General features: G+C 46.8%; 1 protein-coding gene across 2 annotated transcripts; it reads left to right on the top strand.

Annotated features, from left to right (window-relative positions):
- The first annotated feature begins 1,265 nt into the window (after window positions 1-1,265).
- Window positions 1,266-18,313, top strand: rapgef4b (Rap guanine nucleotide exchange factor 4b). 2 transcript variants are annotated; one of them, XM_060040687.1, is made up of 6 exons: window positions 1,266-1,578; window positions 3,318-3,460; window positions 3,699-3,787; window positions 4,779-4,925; window positions 15,919-15,991; window positions 17,845-18,313. In XM_060040687.1, exons 1-6 carry the CDS (start codon window positions 1,511-1,513, stop codon window positions 18,030-18,032), a joined length of 708 nt encoding a protein of 235 aa, XP_059896670.1. In that variant the 5' UTR covers window positions 1,266-1,510; the 3' UTR covers window positions 18,033-18,313. The 2 variants fall into 2 exon arrangements, 1 of the variants encoding a protein (XP_059896670.1); XR_009523507.1 differs by lacking the exons at window positions 1,266-1,578; window positions 3,318-3,460; window positions 3,699-3,787; window positions 4,779-4,925 and adding exons at window positions 11,623-12,047; window positions 12,086-12,214 and having other exon boundaries at window positions 17,845-17,910.
- The last annotated feature ends 1,302 nt before the right edge of the window (window positions 18,314-19,615 follow it).

The raw sequence follows: 19,615 nt of genomic DNA, 5'->3' as shown, positions 1-19,615 counted from the left end.
TTGGTGTGTGTTGGCTAGTTAGAGAGAGAGAGTGTGTGTGTGTGTGTGTGTGTGTGTGTGTGTGTGTGTGTCTTTGTGTGTGTGTTGGCTAGTTAGAGAGAGACTGTGTGCGTGTGCATGTGTGTGTGTGGTTTGTGTGTGTGTGTGTGTGGTTGTTTGTGTGTGTGTGTGTGTTTGTTGGCTAGTTATGGAGAGAGAGAGAGTGTGTGTGTGTGTGCGTGTGTTTGTGTGTGTGTGTTGGCTACTTAGAGAGAGAGTGTGTGTGTGTGTGTGTGCGTGTGTTTGTGTGTGTGTGTGTGTGTGTTGGCTACTTAGAGAGAGAGAGTGTGTGTGTGTGTGTGTGTGTGTGTGTGTGTGTGTGTGTGTGTGTGTGTGTGTGTGTGTGTGTGTGTGTGTGTGTGTGTGTGTGTGTGTGTGTGTGTGCGCGCATCCCTCTGCAGCTGTCATTCGCTCCCTGGGCAGTGTACACACACTCTCAAACCATCTGGACTGCAGTCGCCGCAGAACACGAAACCTCTGTTCATATTGAATCTGGATTCATAAAGTTAAGAGAGATCTGGCAGCTCGTGTATCTGCACTGATTTAAGTCAAAGAATTTTGGACATATGGAGAGTTTTATGATGAAAGTATCAGTGGTTGAGATCGGAGTACGTTTCTAAGAAAATGTTTCTCATGAGGGCATTTTTGTTCAAACAGACTGGCTAAGGTCTGATTGAATAAAACAAGACAATACTTCCACACATACAGTGCCTTACACGCCCTGAAATGACATTAAGCTGCTGTCCAGTGGCTCATTTCACAATACTCTTATGATCTATCACAACGTTTGACTCTAAACATAAATCCTGGGTAACAAGGGAAGTGAGCAATGGCTCTTTTATCGTTGTTCAGGAGTGATTCATCTCAACCCAGGCTGCATGTTCAATTCATATGATACATTATTTCCTGACACGATCCAGCTGTCCCCACCTTTTACAACCTGTCGTTTCGACAAAACTAATAGTTTAGGGGTTAATTTGTCAGGCCAAAAGAAAACACGGTAAGACGTTGGTAAACACCAGGTAAGCCCCCGAATTTATTTCCCCAGGGATCGAGGATATGACAAGGAAGGCATTTGCGCACCTGCGCAAAAGACACAATGGAGGTCACAAGGGAGGTGAACAGCTTAACTAACATCGTTTCTCATCGGGGTTTAGCAGCGAGAGGCGATAGATGGGGCGGGACTTCCAACAAAGGGATATTTGTTAACGTAAAATCCTTTTATGTATTGCATTGACTGATTCATCTTCGTAAAAAAACAACAACTTTTTTCTTCTTGTCTTGTTCTCATTCTCGCTCCGGGACTGTTAACTGGCGTTAATAGCTCATCGGTAGTAAAACCGGAATTTGCGTCACGGTGGACCGGAATAATGTTAAAATCCAGGGTCTTCTCCCAGCCCAGGCGCAAGTCAAGCCCTCCCCTCCTGCATCCACCGCCACAACGCGTGTCTCTACTGTGATCTCTCCGACGATGGTTGCCGCGCACACTTCTTCCCATCCGTCTGCGTCCGCCGGGTGGATCATATGTCTAGATAAGAGGTAAATCCTACACTCAAGCCAGACACCTAGTGCATATGTCACTTGTCACTCATAGTTTTCGTATCATAGGCTACGACACTCGCCATCTAGTCCAGGGCTGATGGTGTGTGACCTACCTGGACTAACTATAATCATCCTAGTTTCGATGCACCGCGCTGTTTTCTGGTTTAAATACTTCCTAAACTATGACAAATGCGCTTTAGTGTTTACATGGCCAATATTGAGCCATGATGTGGTCCCCAAGCGTTTGAGAACTCCTTGACGAAGGGACATGCTGCACAGCGGAGTCAGATGGCTGTGGCCACAGTCTGGAGCCCGCACCGTGCATCAGCATCATGTGTTCACTTCATATCGCTCTAGTCTGGATCAGGATGTTAAACTGGTTGAAATGTGTATGTATTACGATGGGAAGTAAATAAATTACTTTTTGCAATAGTTGATAATACATTGAGGTGCACATTCATGGGATTATTACCATATTAAGACAAAGGCAGGTAAACCTATATAGCCTAATTATTATCGAAGCAATTTAAAGCCTGTTAGCGATACTGTCTGAAGAATATAACATTATGAAAGTATTTATATATATATATATAGAGAGAGAGAGAGAGAGAGAGAGAGAGAGAGAGAGAGAGAGAGAGAGAGAGAGAGAGAGAGAGAGAGAGAGAGAGAGAGAGAGAGAGAGAGAGAGAGAGAGAGAGAGAGAGAGAGAGAGAGAGAGAGAGAGAGAGAGAGTGAGTGTGAGTCTGGGTTATATTCATTCGACAAATCTAGTTTTATAAGCCTTTGATTCATTATTTAATTTGATTTTCTCCAAATATTCTCATATTGCTGAGAAGCATAGTGTGTAAATCCAGTGAATTCTCCAGAAGGCTGTGGCTTGTCTGTCAAATCAATCCTCCCATCAAAAGGCAGTCAGACTAACGGCTTTATAGCGGGATTTTTTATGTGACCGTTGAATAATCATTATTTACGAATGTTTTAATTCTCCCTGTCGATTCGTTGAATACTCCTCACGTGTCCTAATGTGTTTTAAACAAGGCCTAATAGGCCCTCTATATGTCTTTGTGAGAGGGGAGGGAGGGTCTAGATAAGAGGAGTAGCCCTCTCACCGGTTCAAAGTACACCACCTTTAAACATTAAAGGACTGGCCAGGTGTGTTTACACCCTCTGATCCGGCGCTGGAGACTGACGCAGAGGATGAATTGCACCTTTTGACCAAACTAAATACATTTATAAATGCAGCATTCATATTTAATGTTAACATTCATTCAGGTTTTAATGCAGAAATGCACAAGTGATACATGATGGCATGCCAAGATTGTATATTTCATATTTCCCTGATATTTGTATTTGTTCATCTTATGTAATTGTTTGTGTGACAGACTTTCTTTGGAAAGTGATGAGAGAAAAAACAATATTAACCTCCTCTCTCACTCGGGACAGGAATCGACAGGGACCTCACGATACAATAATCCAACGAGTTCGAAATGCCAATACGATGTTTAGGCCCTATTATGACTCTTAAAAGAAAGAAGACTCAAACATGTTTTTCGATGTCCGCCATGACATATATAACAGATTTATGCGAATTGCCTATAGGTGAATTCACTGTAGTGCCATCTATTGGACGGTATCATTAATTAGCCTAGTTCGTTTTTTCGAGTCAATCAGACGATAATAATCCCGTTACTCGCATGAATCCCTCGTCCCAAACATCTTCTCCTCCTTCCCTGCAGGCCCACAGAGCGATCTAGAGAAGATGTGGACGTCATCCTGGCTCGGCTGCAGAACCTCAAGGCCTTTGAGAGGTTCCACCCAAGTGTGCTGCAGCAGATATGTATGCGGGGCTTCTACGAATACCTGGAGAGAGGCATCACGTGTAGGTGTTCCCTCGTAGAGCTGAGCTGTTATGTATGTGCTGTTTTTGAGTGGGTGACATTATCGCCATCTAACTATTTCTGTCTTTTTATAAAAAAGAAAAATACATTGTAACAAAACAAGAGTTAAATAAAAATGAAACGTTAAATGTGAGTAAATCATAAAAACCTAAATCATCAAAGCCTCGTTAGGTTGACATATACGTGATGTTTTTATGTGTTTATGGGTTATTTCCCCAGTGTATCGCCAGGGAGACATCGGTACCAGTTGGTACGCTGTGCTGTCAGGCTCGCTGGATGTTAAGGTGTCCGAAACAGCGAATCACCAGGTAGGACCTAATTTCCCCCGAGGTTTGGGAATCGATGGGGCGACTGCGACTCTTCCTCCCGCCGATCAATAAGTATGATCGATCTTTTAGCCATCCTGTACACGTTTGCCAAGAAAATGCCGATACTATGCCGTCATATTCTCCAGTAGACCCTTATAATCCCCTGGATATGAGATTGCAAATGAGCTGTAAGATAACGGTGAGCTTTGTGGAGTGTTTATCCCGTCCACACAGTTAGCATTCCCATGCCGCATCAATATGTTGCCAGAGCGGCATGTGGCTCAGGAGGTAGAGCGGGTTGGCTGGTCACCGGAAAGGTCGCTGGTTCGATCCCCGGCTCCCCGGAGAGGTGTCCCTGAGCAAGAAAAACACCTCACCCTTACTGCTCCCGACGCACTGGCTTTCGCCTTGCATGCTTCCCACTGCCGTCGGTGTGTGAATGTGTGCATGGGTGGGTGAATGTTAGGCAAAATTGTAAAGCGCTTTGAGTGGCCAATGGTTAGCGAAGCGCTTTATAAATGCAGTCCATTTATCAGCATGTCCTTCTTGGGGGTCCCTGGGTCCTGTAAGATGGAGGGAGAGGCCCTCACCTGGTTCTGGCCCCTCACCTGGTTCTGCCCCTCACCGGGTTGTGGCCCTCACCTGGTTGTGGCCCTCACCTGGTTGTGGCCCTCACCTGGTTGTGGCCATCACCTGGTTCTCGGCCCTCACCTGGTTCTCGGCCCTCACCTGGTTGTGGCCCTCACCTGGTTCCGGGGCCTCACCTGGTTCTCGGCCCTCACCTGGTTGTGGCCCTCACCTGGTTCTCGGCCCTCACCTGGTTCCGGGGCCTCACCTGGTTCCGGGCCCTCACCTGGTTGTGGCCCTCACCTGGTTCGGCCCTCACCTGGTTCCGGCCCTCACCTGGTTCCGGGCCCTCACCTGGTTCCGGGCCCTCACCTGGTTCCGGGCCCTCACCTGGTTCCGGCCCTCACCTGGTTCTCTGTCCTAGGATGCGGTCACCATCTGTACGCTGGGGGCTGGGACAGCGTTCGGGGAGTCGGTCCTGGACGACCGGCCGCGCCACGCAACCATCGTCACCCGGGAGACCAGCGAGCTGCTGCGCCTCGGACAGACGGACTTCAGGTGTCTGTGGGGGGTGAGTGACAGGCTGTTCCTTTATGAGGGGTGAGTGACAGGCTGTTCCTTCATGAGGGGTGAGTGACAGGCTGTTCCTTTATGAGGGGTGAGTGACAGGCTGATCCTTTATGAGGGGTGAGTGACAGGCTGATCCTTTATGAGGGGTGAGTGACAGGCTGATCCTTTATGAGGGGTGAGTGACAGGCTGTTCCTTTGTTGGGAGTGAGTGACAGGCTGTTCCTCTGTGGGGGGGGGGGGGGGCTGAGTGACAGGCTGATCACTTTTGGCTTCAGGCCTGAACAGACACGCCCACGAGGCGATGCTCACACTGATGCTACGCTAAAACTACTTTGGCCACAGCTTAAAAACAAATTGGAGCAAATTAGGCTTGGGCTGTAACCATGGCGATAAGAAATCCCCCTTCTTAGAACTCTCAGACCAAAGCACATTTTCTTTGAATATTATAGCGTTCATATTTTAGCTGAAACATGGGTTTAGGCTCTGAACGTTTCCTATATGATTTGCTTTTCTTTACCAAAATGTTTTTTGCATGCAAATAGCCTAGTTCGCAATATATACATTATTAAACACATTAGGGATAATTATACATTCACGGTAATAGAATTATGGACAATTGACAGAGGAAATACAGATATTTATATAACTTACAGTGTCTTAGCAACCTGAGAGCAATGCGTAAATTGTACAGTGTGTAATACTGTGTCCTGTTGGTCTTTATTATTCATACCCGTGTGGTTTCAGCTATGCTGAGAGTGCTGTTTGTCTCACTGTGGTCAGTCCGCGCTTTAAACCTTATTGTATTATTGATTATGGGTTTTAAGTGTAACTAAGAAGCCGGGCTGTGCGGAAGGGGCCTTGTTTTATTTAAAGTCTGAACTCTTTAGTTAACTTTTTATTTTCTGCATGACATTTCGCTGGCTCCTGCCAGCAAGAGCCGGCATGCTCCACTAGATGGTGCTGCACTGTCACAAAATACATATTTTTATTGACGGAACTCTTGATTACGTTAATGATGATAATAATAATTGAAGGCATATACAAGTAGCCTACATTAAAACAACATTTTAATTAGAAATTCCAAATTCAACTCCTTTTTTTTTACAACCAATTTGAAGATGGAAATACAGAGGTACCATCTAAGCTCATCTGATTGTGGGCTTGTCATTTTTTTAAACTCAAAATGTAAAACTGGCAATAAACTTGGTACTTACCTGAGCCGTGTACATATGACAACATTAACACAACTACACTGTTTACGATTAACGGATGCAGATCAGATCAGCATCAACCAACGTCCGGGCCACAGACCCATGACTTGAGCTGTAGGTCACACTGTTAAAGAGCTACTCTCGCAGTTTTACTGCTGCAGCCTTTGAGCAGGGCTGTCCTCCTATATCATTCAGGAGGTCTGGTTCCGGTGAGCCCCAGGGTGTGAGACTCTGGCCTGTGTCTGTGTCTCAATACCGGCCCGGTCTGTACTGAAACAGACTGATTTACACGCTTTCCTGTGACATTGTGGCCGCAATGATGACGGCACCGGCTGGATGTTGAAGGCGTTGGTTGTTATGTGAAGAGATTTATGTGTCATCACACTTCTTAACAGCTGTGTTAATGATTCATGATTTAAATATTTAAAACACTGAAAATATGCAGAATATGTATTGACTGTTTGGAGGACCGGTCGTAACGTGGGGGATTATAGTCAAGGTTTGGAGTCTGGGTTTAGAGTCTGGGTTTAGAGTTTGGGTTTGGAGTCTGGGTTTAGAGTCTGGGTTTAGATTTTGGGTTTAGAGTCTGGGTTTAGAGTCTGGGTTTTGAGTCTGGGTTTTGAGTCTAGGTTTAGAGTCTAGGTTTAGAGTCTGGATTCAGAGTCGTGGTTTGGAGTCTGAGTTTAGAAACTTTAGAGTCTAGGTTAAGAGTCTGGGTTTAGAGTCTGGGTTTAGAGTCTGGGTTTAGAGTCTGGGTTTAGAGTCTAGGTTTAGACTTGGGGTTCAGAGCTGAGAGCAACGTTCAGAGTCTGAATGTGGGGTACACAGTCCTACATCTCCTACACCTCCATTTCCTGGCCAGGAGGAAAGCAGAGTCCTCCTACAGTGGAGGAAGACTGTCTGGGACCACCGGGCCTGGACAACCCAGACGGCATTGGATCTCTTTGTCACGATTACAAGAGAATTATTCACTTCACACTCATTTTTCCCCACACACATTTTAATCTCCAGCTCAAAGACTTCAGAACGGTTTCATGGGTTATGCACACAAACACACTTTGATACGTGGAACATTTTTTATGCTATTCCTCTCGCAGTCTTTTATGGGTTTTAAGACAGAGATAACAGGCATAACTTTATCATTCATTGTGTTCTTAGGAATTGCATGCGCAACACTACCGCGGAGACACAATGTGTGGGAGGCCATTAAAACATCTCTATACTCCAAAGCTCTCAACTCTATACATACATATTTTATGTTTTATTCCCAAGCTATCAGACTCTTACATTTCCTATCTGTCCATGACTCTGGTCCGTGAATGCTTGCATAACCAGTCTACGCACACACAGACACGCACAAGCACATGCACACGCACACGCACGCACACGCACACGCACACACAGCCTCAGATCTCCTCATCATATCTTTGTTTCCTGTGTCTGGCCGCGGCTAAGATGGAGACTCCCGGGGAGGAGAGCTGTTACACACACACACACACACACACACACACACACACACACACACACACACACACACACACACACACACACACACACACACACACACACACACAGGCAGATACCCACTGCACATATACACACTTACACACTGACTTTTCAGTTTCAGAACTAGTGGTTTGTTTGGCATAAGATATTGTATCTGATATAACTCTGTCATATATATTAATAATGTATTTTCATAATTCTCTATTCTAAACAAACTCACAACTAAATCAAAAACATAGGACTTATATTAATTGAGACAGCCTTCACAACAATCAGTTGTTTAACCCTTTTATTTTATGGTGGGTTCCCCGTTTACATTTTGGTCTACCTTGTTCTTGTTTAAGGGAATAAACCCCCCCACACTCGTGTCTCTCATGGCGGATTGGTCTCCCCTGACAACTCCAAAACACAAACAAACGCGTCCCTAAAAGGTCACGTCAGAACAGTGACTATAAGTGTGAGGGAACATTACACCTTTACTGCAGCAGGTTGTTCAGAGGCAGGGTGCAGGCGAAGGGGCTGGCTTACAGAGGGACGTTGGAGCTCTCTCTTGGTGGTGTGTGTTCCGGCTGGAGGTCTGCCTGTTGATCGGTGGGGGTGGAGGGGTGATGTGAGGGAAGAGGAGGAGGAGGAGGAGGAGGTGTATGAGGAGGAGGATGGGGAGGAGGTGAATGAGGAGGAGGAGGAGGAGGAGGAGGAGGAGGAGGAGGAGGAGGAGGAGGAGGTGGATGGGGAGGTGGATGGGGAGGAGGTGTAGGAGGAGGAGGAGGAGGAGGATGATGGGGAGGAGGTGAATGAGGAGGAGGAGGGGTGATGTGAGGGGAGAGGAGGAGATGTAGGAGGAGGAGGAGGATGGGGAGGAGGTGTAGGAGGAGGAGGATGGGGAGGAGGTGTAGGAGGAGGAGGATGGGGAGGAGGAGGAGGAGGTGTAGGAGGAGGAGGAGTAGGAGGTGTATGAGGAAGAGGATGGGGAGGAGGAGGAGGTGTAGGAGGAGGAGGAGGAGGAGTGGTATGAGGAGGAGGAGGAGGAGGTGTAGGAGGAGGAGGAGGAGGAGTGGTATGAGGAGGAGGAGGAGGAGGAGGAGGTGTAGGAGGAGGAGGAGTGGTATGAGGAGGAGGAGGAGGTGTAGGAGGAGGAGGATGGGGAGGAGGTGTAGGAGGTCGAGGGGGTCCTGCAGGCTCCCTGATGGGCAGTCAGTAGCGAGAGCTGATGAACAGGAAGTGGCAGAGACTCAGTGTGTGGCCTCTGGGGTCTGAGCGTGTGTGTAAATGTGTGTGTGTGTGTGTGTGTGTAAGTGTGTGTAACTAGGGAGGGGGGGTCCTTCATAGTTCCGAGCTATAGGCAAAAGCGAGCCAGATTCCTTCCCAGTGCACAGCGGATACACACGCACACACACACACACACACACACACACACACACACACACACACACACACACACACACACACACACACACACACACACACACACACACACACGCACACGCGTGGATGCACACATAAACAGACACATGCATGGGAAGTGTAGCAAGATTTGCATCAACAGTGCTGCTGTTTATTTCCTTATCTATTCCTCAGAGGTCTGGAATGTAACCAGAAGAGGAAAGTGAAATAAAAACTGGTCAATGAACAAATTGCCGTAACACTTTATTAATACCTGTACGCACAGCGTTTAGCATTTCGGAGCTCCATAATGCCATGAACTAATGCCAGTGAGTGTGCTGAACATTGTTTCATGGTTAGGTCCCCTGTCGTCAAGTGGACTGCGCTGTGATTCAATCAATGATGTCGTAATTACATCACTTAGAAAAAGAGTTCAATGTGATCTATTACATTATCCGTGAAGCACAAGATAGATGGCTTCCATGGGAACACGCCAACATATTCCTTGAGTACAGAACACAAACGCAGTTCGTGTACATTAGCCACCATGTTGTCTCAAGATATCTTATATCTTCCACAGCGTTACTCAGAATATCTCCATACACAAAACATCCATTTCATCTCATGGGCGACACTGGGTGATACACAGACAGTTGTAATACGAAGCGGCGAATGAGTGAAAGATGCATTTTTAATTTCAATTTTAAGTGATGTCAATTTTTACAGTTGCAGACCATTCTAAAACAATTCTGCAACGGAAGTCTTTGTCAAACGACAAAGACTTTCATTTTTATTTTTGTGCACGTTTACAAAAAGATCCATGCCTCGAAATAGAGTGAGTGGTCATATTTAAAGCACATGCATTTCCCTCTCCAGAGCACAAGCTGGGGTTTCTATGTGCCATTAGTTCCCTTTGCGTTCTGGTAATCTGGGCGTTTGTTGGGTTCCCCAGCAGCTGGGCTGTGTGCTGCTGAGTGGCGGAGGACGACGGATTCAGATCCACATTGATCCACACCTGCTCCCCCCCCCCGATCCCTGGCCCAGTGCCGTGTTTTCCACGGAACCTCGTGCCCTTTCAATATGGCGTCCCGCCGGGCGCAGAATCCACTTGATGGATTAGTTGTGTCAAGTCGTACGGATCCTTACTTGAGTTCTGAATTAAAAAAATGCGTCTGTAATGCGTCGTTCTTAAATTTGTATATGTATGAAAATATTTTTTTTTCTTTTTTCCCTCACATGAACAAGAGCTAGGCTACTGTTTCCCTGCGCGTCAACGGAGACGGCTAACTCAAAGCAAACGCTAACCCAGTGAACTCCTCTTCTGGATGCACGATGTTGAATTTTGAATCAACCAACGTCTGAATCTGTGTAAGACAGGCAGATATCTCTGCATATCCCTTTAAGGACCCAACGAGTTTAGAACGCAGCTGTCCTGTGAGTCGGGGATCGCTAACAAGGTCAGAGATAAAAGGGACTTGTCAGGGGGGAGAGGCTTAATGTGAACGGAGGCAGGAACCCTGGACCTCACATACCTAACGCCACATCATATATGTAATGCAACAGCACATTAGGGATGTAACACCACATCATATATGTAACGCCACGTCAAATGCAACAGCACATACAGATGTCACGCCAACTCACATACAGGTGTAATGCGACATCACATTCAGATGTAACATGAGGTCACATGCAGAGGTAATGCCACATCGTGTATGTAATGCAACATCACTTACAGGGTTAGTAAGTGATGTTATCACATACAACAGCACATACAAATGTCACGCCACTCCACATGCTACAGCACATACATATGTAACGTGACAGCACATACAAATGTAACGCCACATCACATGCAACAGGACATACTGTACATATGTAACGTCACATCACATACAGATCACATACGCCAGGTCACATACGTTACCACATACAGGGGCGTTGGACTAAGAGGAAATGGAAACGGATGAGTAAAAGTGGTGCCAAAGTCTGGTAGATACTGTTCAGGTGAAATATTGAAGTAAAGAGTCAGATTAGTATTTTATGGAGAGAGAGATAGAGAGGGTGATGAGGGAGCGAGCGAGAGAGAGAGAGCGAGAGAGAGAGAGAGAGAGAGAGAGGGAGAGAGAGAGAGAGAGAGAGAGAGAGGTAGAGAGAGAGAGAGAGAGAGAGAGAGAGAGAGAGAGAGAGAGAGAGAGAGGTAGAAAAAGAGAGAGAGAGAGAGAGAGAGAGAGAGAGGGAGGTAGAAAAAGAGAGGGAGACAGACATAAGTAAAGAGCAGTAAAGAGAGGTAGAGAAAGATAAAGAAAAGGAGACCAAGAGAGGTAGAGAGAGGTAGATAGTGTGAGAGAAGAGAGAAAATGAGCGCAAGAGAGTTAGGGAGAGCGGGACAGAGAGTAAGGAGGGAGAAATAGAGAGAGAGAGAGACGAACAGAGTTAGAGAGTGTGGAGGAAGAGAGGGAGAGCCAGAGAGCGAGGGACAGAGAGTGAAGAGAGAGTGAGAGCAAGAAAGGGAGAGAGTGTAAAGAGAGAGATAAAGAGAGAGCAATAGAGAGGGAGGGCCAGAGAGAGAGAGAGAGAGGGAGAGAGGGCGGTGGGAGGTGGGAGGGAGTAATCGCCTAGCAACCATGGCTGGGAGGAAGTGAGCCGGGGACTGGCCCTCTGCCGGCCCCCGTGTGTCAGTCTGCTCTCTCTGGCCTGACAGCAGCAAGGAGGCAGGGGCCACAGCGCAGCCCGCCGCACCGTAGACCCCCAGGGGCCACACCGCAGCCCGCCGCACCGTAGACCCCCAGTCGGACCTAGTGGTCGGGACCGCATGCTAGACTCCCAGGAGGACCTAGGGGTCAGGAACGCACGTCGAACCCCCAGTTGGACCTAGTCGGGACGTCGGGACCGCGCGCTAGACCCCAGGTGGACCGAGAGGTCAGGACTTCATTTTAGACCCCAGGTGGTCTGGACCGAACGCTAGACTTACACAAGGACCCGGCGGTCAGGACCGAACGCTAGACTCCCCTGTGGAGGAAGTTCTCTGGACCGCAGAAGAGACTCCCCAGGTGGACAGAGGTGTCAGGACTGTACGGCAGACCCCCAGGTTTGGGGGGGTCGCCAGCCCCTGGGCAGAAGAGGTGTGGGGAACCAGACCGGTTGGTGGTACACCTGGACGAGGGGCCTCGACTCACAGCAGCGCCCGGTAAGACAGGCAGGGTCAAACTTGTCAACACTGCAATGTTTCCTCTTTTTCTTCTCACAGCAGGGATGGAATGCCGACCAGATTACAAATAGTTTCAGCTTTGAATTCGTGGAAACAAGTGAAGAATAACGTATAACATACCATAACCATGAAATGTATTATTATTATTATTATTATAACATGTAGCCTGAAATTACAGCAGGCATTTTGTTTTTTGAAAATCGTGCGTGTATCCGTCTCGGACCTCCGGACGCGTCCCGTAAAACACGGCAATCGTGTGAGTCTGTCGGAGAGCGTGGAGAACATGCACGCGTTGCGTAATCCGGGTGAATAATTCAATGCACACAAGTGTGCACCCATGCAGAGCAACGCTCCGGGGGGGGGGGGGGGGGGGGGCGTGCATAAGCATGGCCCCCCCGGAGGAGAGGGGGACCAGGGCACACGCGACCGGGTCTGGACGTGTGTGTGTGTGTGTGTGTGTGTGGTCCGGGACCCTGAGGTAGTAGTAGGTCCAGGAGGTCTGGGGGGGGGCTGGGGTGGAGAGGTTAGGTCAGGGTCTGGACTCCGGGGGGGGGGGGGGGGGGTATCGCAGCATGTTTGGTGCATGTCCAGAAGATTCAGTGCCGGGTTGTAGTTTGTTTCATTATTTATGGTTAGTGAGTTATAGTTGGTTTAGTGTAAATATAGCATGGAGTTGTTCTGTTGTGCATGCTCACTGTCAGCCGGTTCGGTCCGCTGTGTTAACCACAGCCAGGGGAAGCAGGGGCACAGTCATGGGTAAAGTCCGTTTTTTACGTGGATGATGAATGCTTTCCTGTTAAAAAAGGTGTGTCTGTCTTATCTTTAATCAGGATGGCTTTCCTCTTTGAATGCCCATGTGTCCATATATTTCTGTGTACTTCAGTTTATTTTGAAAAATAACATTACTTAAATTGCTAATGTATTACTTAAACTTAAATATATGTTAGACTTTTCCTTTTTAATATGCTGTTCATCCATAGTTAAGCCTTGATATAATACAAGGAAATACTCGATCGACAAAGTAACTTTTATGGATCTGAATTACAAATGTATTTGGAAAGAATGTTGAGGATTTGCGTTAAAGTATGTTTTAAAATAGTTTGCATCCCATTCCTAGCTCCATCATGATTTGATTTACCATCGATTCGAACAAGGTCCTTAAACAGTATTTACGCGTGTTGGCTGCAGCAGTTCCTTGAAAGTTCTGACGGTTTCTTGGACTGATGCATAGTGTCGCGGTGCTTTACAATCCCATTAAAACCATGTCATGCCTTGCCCCCTGTGTGGAGAGCAGGCTGTGATCATCAGAGATCTATTATTACAATTATAATTCCATAAACTACCATTGAGCACATAATACGCAGCTGTAGTCAGGCCAAATTCCTTCTTGGCACTCTGCCTCTGACGGCTAAATGATAAAAAGGAACAGCATTTAAACGGTTTATGTTTTATTGTAGTTGTTGTGTTTTATGTAGAAGGTCAGAGTGCTGGTGGAATACTAATGTTATGTAACTGTCTACCAAAAGTCTTAAGGTTTATGTTGCCGTCGGCGTAGCCGTGACGTAATGCATTGTCCAAATGAAGTCCATTCTTGTTGCCGGGAGGCAGGAAGGAAGGGGGATAAACTCATATTAAGATACATCATCTTTATGGATTCCTGAAGGAGATGAACTACATCCCGCTCCGCATCGGAAACAATACAATGCAAATGCACTATTTTATCAGGCTGATGGACTTTACTTTTACTTTGATTTATAGTCCTTATGAATTATTGGTACTAAGGGAAAATTAAGATATGTTACACATAGTGAAACCTGCGATGCAAGACAAAATAAAAAAACAAAGTCAGTAAAATGTTAAACTTGCTTCCCATTTTCATTGGTGGGAAGCTTCCCACTCTATTCTTGCGAAGCGACGCCACTTAACTCTAACATGCTTCGCCAGTCGTTTTTCTGTTGCCGTGAGCGATTGTTTTCCGTTACATTCCCTCGTCCCAAGCAGGAGTCACAGGGAGTGCAGCGCGGGCTGCGACGTCATCGCTGGCAAAATAAACACTGAGTGGTTTTACGCACCCTACAATACTCTTAATCCCCCACTAATCCAATCTTGAAAAAACATCCCCACCCTGGCTGCTGCCGCCTCCACCCACTCCAGCCAGCGTGCCACTCCTCCCTCTCCTGCTCCCAGTGGACCCAGTACTGTCCCCCACCACCAGCTCAAAGTGGTTCTCTGGCCACGCGAGGTGTCGCTCCATTAGCTTCCTCTTCTGTCCCGCTAACGTCATCGGGTGCTTCTTAAGTCCACTGAAAGAAGCCGCTCGCGTCGGAGCCGAAGGGTTCTTGGTTCGAAGCCCGGTGCCCGCAGACTTCCTCTAGGGGTCCTTGAGCAAAATGCTCCCTAACCTTACCCCCCACCCCCCCGACACACAAACACCTGCTCGTTATTGAGATGTGTGAGAATTACGTATTTCACTGGATTTCTCTTTGGATATAAGTGTCTGCTAAATTATGTTAATAGAATTTTGCATCTAGGCAGATGAAGGCCATTGTGAATCTGGAATGGTGATGTTTATCGCTGCACGGTTCGGATATTCCCAAGTCGATTTCACAGCTTTTCATGAAGATTAGTGAGAAAGCATTTTTTCTTTTTAATGAGGTCATTATGGGATTTTAAATGGCTTCTGTAGGAGGGGAGAGAGGGGAGAGAGGGGAGAGGAGAGGGGATTCTGATGTTCTTAATGCAGTTAAGCGACCTCGGAGGTTAGAATTTAATTCAAGCGCGACCTCTGAGAGCACTTTGTCATAATGTATCAGATGACTCCCGATTCCTGCCTTTCAGCGGGTCTCTGGCGACCTTGTTGAGAGCTCTGCTGCCAAGCGGACCACAATAAGCTATTCTATCAGAGCTCGTTCAGAGAGCTCACACTGTACTCTTTACCTCTACATGTAACCCGCAGACCGGTTGACCCCAGCTTCATTATATCCATCGAATGCATTCGATAACACAGACGTTACTGTTACACTGTAGTCATATCACTTCAAGTTCTTATATTGTTATACTTTAATAGGGTGAAGTTAGACAGCTGCATGGCATATACAAAGCCTAGAGCTACTTAGTTATACTATTGTTGGCTGAAAAAACTGCATTTGACCCGTCTCTGATATGATCGCTTCTGGGCTGTCACAAAGAGAAAGACGTGACATTTATACGAACAAATGGGCAGAGGGAAATGCGTGTTACATAATGCGCAGGGCCCAGTGGCTGTGAGGGTTCCTTACAGCCAGTGTTATGCCCTGATTAATCTGCCCGTGACTGCAGCCCTGGCAGCCCGACGACTACGTGCACGCTCTTACTCTGAAGCACACAGACCGTGCAAAACATGGCTCGTATACTGCATGTGCGCACGCACACACACACACACACACGCACTCACACACACACACACACACACACACACACACACACACACACACACACACACACACACACACACACACACACACACACACACACACACACACACACACACACACACACGGGTCATTCGTTTGTCACCTTAACTTTAACTTCCACGCTGATGATGTCGCCCAACGTAGTATTTTTGTCTTACGAGACGAAAGACAGTGAAATGTGATCATTGTTTTTGATGGTGATGTTGACTGTGGTGTTTCCTGTCTTCACAGAATTATCACCAGTACATGGCCGGCCTGCTGCCCCCGCCTTACGGTGTCATGGAAAACAGCCGCAGTAACGACCGTAAGTCTGCTGTGGATTCAGAACCAACCGACGCACTTCATTCATTTTATGTACATTAACATTTACATTTAGGGCATTCGGCAAACGCTTCTTTCCAAAGCGACTTACAGTCGCAAAAGTACATTTGTCAGAAGGAGGAGAAATAATATATCGCTGTCGGTACAGTAAGGATGTTCATAGGTCCAAGTGCCATGCACTTATAATGTTAGGTTAACCCATTCTCTGTATGCAACAAAGATAGCTAGGATAAGACACTACACCAGGGCTATTCAACGTCCTTATCAAGTGGGCCGAAAAGGAAAACCACTGTGGGTTCATGGGCCACACAGAGTAAAACTACGTGAATGAATAGCTACAAATAAATCGTACTTAAAGTAGTGTTAACTTAATATATATAGTACTACTACATGGAATAAACTTGTCAGACGCATTCCTTCCTTCTTCACTTTTAATCGTATCATTATAAAAGATTTTGTTCTCACATATTTTGGACACGTATTTAGAATTAAACAATGTTGTTTGAATCATCACAAAACAGAACTACTGTACATATGAGACATTTTGAGCCAGTGAGTCAGTGAGAAAGATTGCACTGCCTTGTTTGCCTCATCCTGAGACACTCATGCAGCTTCTCATAGGTCATGGAGCAACGTGCCCTTGTTCTGATGGCATTCATATGAGGAAAGCTAGACTCAAACGTATCGGTTGAGCCAAACATTGTCAGAATAAGAGATGCCAGTTCCTGATTGTGGGGTACTGATACTGGCTAGTATCACCGGCTACACACAGAAACCTGATTTGCATTCAACTATGTTTCTCCTTTACTTTATTTATTTTTTGCGTGGAAAAAATTAAGAGGGGCCGCATTTGGCCCACGGGCCGCTAGTTGAATAGGCCTGCACTACACGATGCTAAGTACCACTATTAAGTGCAAGGACGCACAACTTACAATATGTGCGTACATTTAGTGCCAGTGTCCTAATGTGTCCTTCGATTGCCCTGTTTGGTAGAAATGGGAAATCTTTACATTATCCGAATGTTCTCAATGTGAAATTTTTGTGAAAATCAAAACAGGTTAAGTGCAATTTTCTCTTCATCAGAGTACCATAGGTCCCCGATGAGACTTATGTCTCATTGGGGAAACACAACAAACCCCCCTTGCATCGAATCAAAACACAACGAAAAACACAACAAACCCCCCCTTGCATCGAATCAAAGTCTTTCTCTATAATCAGTAAATCAGTCATCGGCTGCCCTCGCTAAGTATCCTTTGTAAAATAGGCGGATACACGCGTCGCCCCTAATGACGTCAGCCGCTGCCCACCTTTCCTGTCATTTGGGGTTTCGCTCTTTGTTTTGCTGTTATCGGTAAACTACAAGTCCAGTCTAAGAATAGCCGGGCAACCCCCCCCCCCTCAACAACCCCCCCACCCCCCCTCTCCATTTGGCCCGAGCAGGCTTGGCTGGGCACAAGGCTTGGCGCTAGAGGGCTCGGAGCCATAAGTACTCATCTCTCCAGACCCTGGAGTGACGCAGCTGAATACGAACGCAGTATGAGCGTAATAATGCTGTTTCATAATCCGCTCTTTGGATTAACAAATGAGCATTTGGTTAACAAGTTGAAGAGCAAACCATGCATGCGAAACGTGTTACTCATTGTGCGTCTGTCCGTGTAATTCCCTCGCACACAAGCAGGTCTCTCGTTTTTTGCTTAAAATGACCACACGCGTTAAGATTTAATTTGGTCATTATCCGTTCTCGCAGTATTAAGTACCCAGGTATTTTAATGATTTCGCTTCATCGATTCTTAGGGGTTCATTGATATGATGGATTCTCATATTTTTCTTGTTCAGAAACGCCGGACAAAGAGAACATCAGCAACAACACCGCAGGGCCACTCCCCAAACATCTGAATAAGGTAATCCCTCACGAGTCACCACGGCTTGCTCTCACACCACTTTATTCACCACTTATTCACGATCCATTCATCGGCCTTCGTGGGCGGCATTTGGCTCAGGAGGCAGAGCGGGTCGGCTGGTAACCGGAAGGTTGCTAGTTCGATCCCCCGGCTCCTCCTAGCTGGTAACCGGAAGGTTGCTAGTTCGATCCCCCGGCTCCTCCTAGCTGAGTGCCGAGGTGTCCCTGAGCAAGACCTCATGCCCTAACTGCTCCCGACGAGCTGGCTGTCGCCCTGCGTGGTTGACACCGCCGTGTGTGTGTGTGTGTGTGTGTGTGTGTGTGTGTGTGTGTGTGTGTGTGTGTGTGTGTGTGTGTGTGTGTGTGTGTGTGTGTGTGTGTGTGTGTGTGTGTGTGTGTGTGTGTGTGTGTGTGTGTGTGTGTGTGTGTGTGTGTGTGTGTGTCTGAATGTTGTGCAATATTGTAAAGGGCTTTGAGTGGCAACAGGTTAGAAAAGCGCGGTACAAATGCTTTTAGACATTTAACACAACCGTCGGTGCGGTCCATCCTTCAGCCTGTCAGAACAGACCGGGTCACTGACATGTTTGTGTGGCCGTGGGGTTAGTTCACGGAGTCTAAATATAATAATGGAGGTCCTGCTTCCCGGCCGCACTTCTTCCTGTTCCAGCTCGGCCTGGCGCTCGTTTCCCGCTCAAATGATAACACGGAGACCTCTCCGCTGATTTATGGACAGTTGTGCATTGTGTCTTCAGGGCGAGAGAGAGAGAGAGAGAGAGAGAGAGAGAGAGAGAGAGAGAGAGAGACTGCCTGCTTGCCTGTTCGCTCTTGTTTTCTCCTCTCTTTTCCCTTTGATTTTTTTCTCCTTGTTTATGTCCCTCTCTCTGTATCTATTTATCACTTTTTAATCTCTCGCTACCAATCTCTCTCTCTCTCTCTCTCTCTCTCTCTCTCTCTCTCTCTCTCTCTCTCTCTCTCTCTCTCTCTCTCTCTCTCTCTCTCTCTCTCTCTCTCTCCCTCCCTCTCTCTCTCCCTCTTCTATCTCTTGCCATAATATGAATCATATCTACTTTAATCTCTGTGTTCAGCCTGGCTCACTGTTACATAAGTACATATGTCAACATTTGTAATCATGTAAAGCCCTTTCATGTCTTGCCTTTAAAAACTAAAACAAATCTGGCCTTATTTACTGTAGAAACAACAATGTCAATAAATAATGCTAAAGCTGTACTTAAAGGAATCGCAGAGCACATATGTGAGTAGTAGCCGTGTTTACTGGAGCATGAAGTTGGCATTTTAAATGTCACTGCCCACCCACCCACACACACACATGCTCACACACACACACACACACACACACACACACACACACACACACACACACACACACACACACACTGTGACACACACACACTGTGACACACACACACACACACACACACACACACACACACACACACACACACACACACACACACACACACAACCGCGGATAGACAGGCACACACACACTTCACACACACACACACACACACACACACACACACACACACACACACACACACACACACACACACACACACACACACACACACACACACACACACATTAACACTAACAGCCTCCACCACACCCATCCTTTGTGAAAATACTAACCCACTAATGTAAACAGAAACAACAACAACAACAACTGTAGTGAGACTACAGTCC

Source organism: Gadus macrocephalus, chromosome 20, assembly GCF_031168955.1.
Source record: "Gadus macrocephalus chromosome 20, ASM3116895v1".
Lineage (NCBI taxonomy): Eukaryota > Metazoa > Chordata > Actinopteri > Gadiformes > Gadidae > Gadus > Gadus macrocephalus.
The sequence above is the reverse complement of the archived record's forward strand: the minus strand, read 5'-3'. Positions and strand labels throughout refer to the sequence as shown.

What these genes read in the sequence shown, in the direction of transcription:
- rapgef4b (XM_060040687.1), top strand. Translation starts at nt 1,511, where the DNA reads ATGGTTGCCGCGCACACTTCTTCCCATCCGTCTGCGTCCGCCGGGTGG. An exon ending in CCTGGAGAGAGGCATCACGT is followed by an intron (nt 3,461 to 3,698) that starts GTAGGTGTTCCC and finishes TTATTTCCCCAG; the next exon opens with TGTATCGCCAGGGAGACATC. An exon ending in CCGAAACAGCGAATCACCAG is followed by an intron (nt 3,788 to 4,778) that starts GTAGGACCTAAT and finishes TCTCTGTCCTAG; the next exon opens with GATGCGGTCACCATCTGTAC.